Genomic DNA, 6,000 nt, shown 5'->3' on the forward strand with positions numbered 1-6,000 from the left:
TTGATTTCAAACTGTTGCCAACCATTAATGGACTTCTCCAATCAATTTTAGGCATTACAAAATGAAATAACCGATTATCCCAAAGGCCTAATCGATTATCCCTTTATTAAGCATGCTTCTTATTGATCAGACAATCCCATAATTTATTGGTTAAGCTTTTAAAACATTTTTAGGTGATTTTAATAAAAGAAAAAAAAGGCTTTTAAACGGTTTAAAATGTGTGTTTTATTTTTCGTAATATAGTCGAGAGTTATCCTTATACCTTTACAAACATTGTCCACTCAATATAAACTCGACGAGCTTTTACACTTCCTCTCTTTTACAACTCTAAAGTTTCGGTTACTTTCCATATTATCTTTGACTTGAACATTTAATTGGAACCTTAGGTCTTCTACTGATGAGGCTTGAGATAATTCTTCATGATAACCTACATCATCAATTAAACCGCTTAATCATAGATCTTCAATTACTTCACCCAACACCACTCGACATAAGGTGTTTTTCTTCCAGAGATAGCCATTGATAACTTGATCTCCATGAACACTTAATCATCACAACCTGATCATCACTAGATCTACACATCTAGATATTCCATGATCACCACAACTTAGTCTTTATAACTTGATAGTCAAGCATATTCACTTGATTACTCTATCAGATGATTTCCAAGCTTCATCTTGATTAACTCATTTGAGCACCAAGCATCATCACTTGGTCATGTCAATCACCATCACTTGATCAACACAGCAAACACCATCACTTGATCAACATGTCAAGAACCACCATATTAAACACCATCACTTGAACAAACATAGCCTTGAACAATAAGACTGATGAGAACTTCTCTTGAGAGTGTTGTCAACATCAAAACTTAATCAGCAGACTACTGTAGTCTTCATACCTGCAAGCGTATAGATCCATAGACAATGTACTCAACATGCTCATTAGGATCGCTAGTGCCATCATGCACCTCTAATTGTAAGGGTTTCTTCAAAGGCCTTATAATGATGCACAATATAATTCTCTACATGAAATGGTTCCATTGACGACGAATGGCATGTTGCCATGCGAAATTCTTCTCATGCTTCCTTTGCAAAAAATGGGAAGAAGGAAGCCTCTTTGGATGAAGGTCTCTAGGTGGTGTGTGGTTAATATCTCTGCCAATAGTGTCATGTGGAGAAAAGTTGTTGTCACAACGAGGAAGGTGAGGTTTTCGTGACAGTTCTTTAGCTCTAGATGATTGCAAACTGGCGTGTACAAGCATGATCACCTAGGCGGCTTCGACATGGCCAAGTTTCAAGACTTCTAAATATCTTGTTGTCTCGGTTTCAGCTTTTTCCTTGTTCTCTTCGACGCGGAGGAGCCTTATGTTTTGTTCCCGCAGTTGATTGGAAATGTTCAAGAGGAGCCTATTCGTATTAAGTGTGTAGAGCGAGAGGCTTGGAGTTGTTAGAGAGGATGCACTGGTTCGGGAATTGAAACGAGAGTAAGAGAAAGAAGTTGATTCTGCGATGGGGTAAGGATTTCCTTGAGTGGCGGTTGAACTTAAAAAATTGTTGATGATGTTTAGGATTTTTGACGTAGGGGACGCTCTTCGATGACAGGAGAAAGAAATGTCTTAGAGTTATCGTAAGAAATCTCAATGGTTGATTGAAGGTGATGATTATTGGTGATGATTCAAGTGTAGTTAGAACAACTATGGTCGCTCAGAACTGTAATTGAAAAACAGATGCAGAGGTACAATTAAGAAAATGTGAGAAAATCAAAAGACAATTTTCACAGAAAACACCACTATTATATCCTGAAATAAAGAATGATTGGAATGTTAAATACGACCATCATGAAAACACTTTTAGTGTGGTGGTGGCAATTCTATAATAATAGGAGACAATATATATATATATATATATATATATATATATATATATATATATATATATATATATATATATATATATATATATATATATATATAAACACTCTGACGGGGGTGGACAAATTGTATCGGCCCGATTCTAACCGACCAATCTGTTGATTATTTTTTGCAATCAGATCAAGTCGAATTGGGTGTCAGATTAATTTAGTTGTTTAATTTGGATATTATAGAGTTGTTTCAGTCGAGCTTGGATGATTATTTTGGATTCGTCAAAAACCGAATCCGACCAAACTCAATTAATATTTATTTTTATTACAAAACTTATATTATAAAAATAAAATTTATAATATTGTGAAGTTATAATTATTTGGCAAAATACCATTTTTGGTCCCTTATGTTAACCTCGGGATTCATTTTGGTCCCTTAACTTAAAAAAGTGTCACATTGGTCCCTTAACTCTTCAAAAGATGTCATTTTAGTCCTTTTTGTCACATTAGCGACGAAAAAACTCAAAAATCGGTCGCTATTTTCGTCGCTAATATGACAAAAAGGACTAAAATGACACCTTTTGTAAAGTTAAGGGACCAATATGACACTTTTTGAAGTTAATAGACCAAAATGAACCCCGAAGTTAATATAAGAGACCAAAAAGGGTATTTTGCCTAATTATTTTTAGGATTTAATGCAAATACACCGACAGTGTAAAGCAGTTTTACACTGCCAGTGAAATCCAAACTGTTAAATTTTGTAAAAGTTTGACTTTTTCTTTAAATTAAATATAAACTATTTATTTTTAAGGGTTGTGATGCACTGACCGTGTAAAAAATTTTACACTGATAGTGCACTACCTTTAAACTCTTATTTTTATAGGTTACCAAATAACGTTGTGTTTTCACACTAATATAAGAACATGTACGAATGTTATTTTGTGTATTATTAAAAATATTATCGTATAATAATAATAATAATAATAATAATAATAATAATAATAATAATAATAATAATAATAATAAAAATAAAACCTATAAATGCGGGCGTACCTGCGCGTGAGTTGAACCTATAAATTAAATTAATGTGGTTCTTATGAGTGTCACATATAAAACATAAAACCTAACATGATATATGACTTAATTTATCCAATTAAATTTACTATACATTGGTCTAATCAATTCCACAAATGCCCAATAATCAAATTAATAATAGAGTAAAAGTTCTCTTGCTTTCTATTGTTTTCTCTTTGGGTTCTACTTGTCGGTGTTGGTGCACATATATTTAAAAATAAAATAATTAATATAATAAATAGGATAAAAATTCTAAATCTTTCTATTAGATTCTTAACAGTATCAAATTAATAAAAAAATATCATTAAGTCAATTATATCATTTATTCACACAAAAAATACATGCTATACAAGTAAAAATATGTTGAAAGCAGAAAAAAAAATCTAAATTAAAATTTAAACTTTTTTGATTAATATCTATGATTCTATATCATCAATGTAAATAGTTTTATATTATAAGTTTTAATTATTAAAAATCCATAAAAACAATGTCCTCTAGATGCTGCCAATCCATTTCCATGTTAATACAGCCCCACTCCAGCTTCATTCCACACTCTCTTCAATCAAGCACACATCCCGTGATCAACGCACAAAATTCCGCCACGTGTCCCTTCTCATCTTCATCAAAAACCCTTTATCCCCACACTTTCTTTCTTCTCTTCACTCTCCAAACCCAAAAACAACAACAAAATAGCAACAAACAACAATGGCAGCAACAAAAACATCAACAACGTTGTTGCCATTGTTCTTCTTCTTCTCCCTTTTCCTTAACCTCTCCGAATCAAGACTCACCTTAGACTACTACAAACAAACATGTCCACAATTCGAACAAATCGTCCAACAAACAGTAACCTCAAAACAGATCCAATCCCCAACAACCGCCGCCGCCACACTCCGCCTCTTCCTCCACGACTGCCTCCTCCCTAACGGCTGCGACGCCTCCGTCCTCCTCTCCTCCACCCCCTTCAACAAAGCCGAACGCGACAACGACATCAACCTCTCCCTCCCCGGCGACGCTTTCGACCTCATCGTCCGCATCAAAACCGCCCTCGAATTCTCATGTCCCAACACCGTCTCTTGCTCCGACATCCTCGCCACCGCCACACGCGACCTCTTAATCATGCTCGGTGGTCCCCACTACAACGTCTACCTCGGCCGCCGCGACGGTAGAGCCTCCGCTTCCCCCTCCGTCAACGGCCACCTCCCTAAACCATCAATGCCCATGTCACAAATCATCGAAATCTTCACCAAACGCGGCTTCACCGTCGAAGAAATGGTAGCACTCTCCGGTGCTCACACCGTTGGATTCTCACATTGTTCCGAATTCTCATCCGAAATATACAACAACTCCTCATCCCCCAATTCACCAAGCTCATACAACCCTCGTTTCGCCGAAGCGTTACGAAGTGCTTGCCGTGATTATCAGAAGAATCCAACTTTATCCATTTTCAACGATGTGATGACACCGAACAAGTTCGATAATGTTTATTTTCAGAATCTTCCAAAAGGTTTAGGGGTTCTGAAATCGGATCATGGGTTGTTTAGTGACCCGTTAACGAAACCTTTTGTGGAAACTTTTGCTGCGGATGAAGATAGATTCTTCAAGGTTTTTGCTAGCTCAATGCAGAAGCTTAGTCTTTTGGGTGTTAAAACTGGTAGGAGAGGTGAGATCAGAAGAAGATGTGATCAGATTAATTGATTTTTGTTCTTGTTTTTATGAGGGTTTGTTATGGATTCTGGTTTTTGTTACTGGGTTTCATAAAAATGTAAACTTTATTTTACTTACTCCTTTTTTTATATGTATAATTTTCTTTTCTTTTTTTATATTGTTTATGTTATAATATGATACTTAGATTTATAATTATTGATCTGAGGTGGATCTTGAGAGCTAGTTGAAAAATATGCATGAATTTGATGATTTATGCTCAGCTCAATCATATACATACATAATTATTCTGTGTGATTGTATGAGAGGGTGGCAATTTGGCATTGTGTTGTAAAATTTAATAAAATCTCTCTTTTTTTATTCTTATCTTTTGTACAGTACAAGTTTGATTTTCAATGCAAAGGCCATAGATTGAACTATTGAAGCACTATGAGTGTAGATTAAGTTTGAGTTTCAAATAAACTAATGAAGTACTAGTAAGTCAATTAGATTTGACTAGGCAAGTTAAAAAAATGAAATGAAAAAAATAAGTAAGGGGAATTTAATGAAGTCTAAATATATTAAATGAAGAAGATGCTTTCTAAAAAAAATATTAAATGAAGAGGATGCTTTTTGTTTTTGAAAAAAAATAGGGTTTTGTTTTATTTATTGGTGTCTTTGTAAACCAGCTGGTTTCATGGCCAACAAGTGCACGTGGATATGCAAATAATTTATTAGATATATTAATCCTTTTTGTCTTAAAAAAACAGTTGTAGAGTTGGGAGTGTTGTTGTTGTTAATGCACCTTCCGGGTTAGGTGCCGCATATAGTACCAAGACATTAAATATGTTACTACCTCCGTTCCTTTTTATAAGAGAAAATTCACTTTTTAGATTCATTGAATAATCAATGCATCTAGTCTATAAAGAGACCAAATACATTAGTTATTCAATGAACCTAAAAAATGACTTGTCTCTTATAAAAAGGAACGGAGGTAGTATATTTTTTTATCAAAGTGGTGGAGGATTTAATGGATGGTAAAGATTTTTTTAGTTAATTTTCACATAACATAGGATCTCATTATCCCAATATGTAAGGTTGGACAATCTTCTTCTTCTGGTTTGGATCAATATCAATTTTAAAATTTAAACCCGAAATAAATTGTGGTTTTATTTTAAAGATTTAATTCTGATCGATAAAATTTTGATTTTTGGCGGATTCAATATTTAAAATTTAAAAGCCGATTATTGTGATTTAATCGATTTAATATTTATTAAATTAAATTTATAAAAATTATTTCTTATAAGATTCATAAAATTCAGTAATATTAATTTTTTAATTTACAAAAATTATCAAATTTTAGAATAGCATTAAATTTTTATTATTGAAAAAAAAATATTATTACGTGATAATATTTTC

At 33.5% G+C, this 6,000-nt stretch overlaps 1 protein-coding gene across 1 annotated transcript; it reads left to right on the forward strand.

Annotated features, from left to right (window-relative positions):
• Window positions 1–3,518: 3,518 nt before the first annotated feature.
• LOC131647284 (peroxidase 31-like) lies at window positions 3,519–4,760 on the forward strand. Its single transcript, XM_058917196.1, has one exon. The coding sequence runs from the start codon at window positions 3,643–3,645 to the stop codon at window positions 4,633–4,635; it is 993 nt and encodes a 330-aa protein (XP_058773179.1). The 5' UTR covers window positions 3,519–3,642; the 3' UTR covers window positions 4,636–4,760.
• Window positions 4,761–6,000: the final 1,240 nt, after the last annotated feature.

Source organism: Vicia villosa, linkage group LG2, assembly GCF_029867415.1.
Source record: "Vicia villosa cultivar HV-30 ecotype Madison, WI linkage group LG2, Vvil1.0, whole genome shotgun sequence".
NCBI lineage: Eukaryota > Viridiplantae > Streptophyta > Magnoliopsida > Fabales > Fabaceae > Vicia > Vicia villosa.

Coding starts and splice junctions, on each gene's coding strand:
- LOC131647284 (XM_058917196.1), top strand. CDS start 3,643: ATGGCAGCAACAAAAACATCAACAACGTTGTTGCCATTGTTCTTCTTC.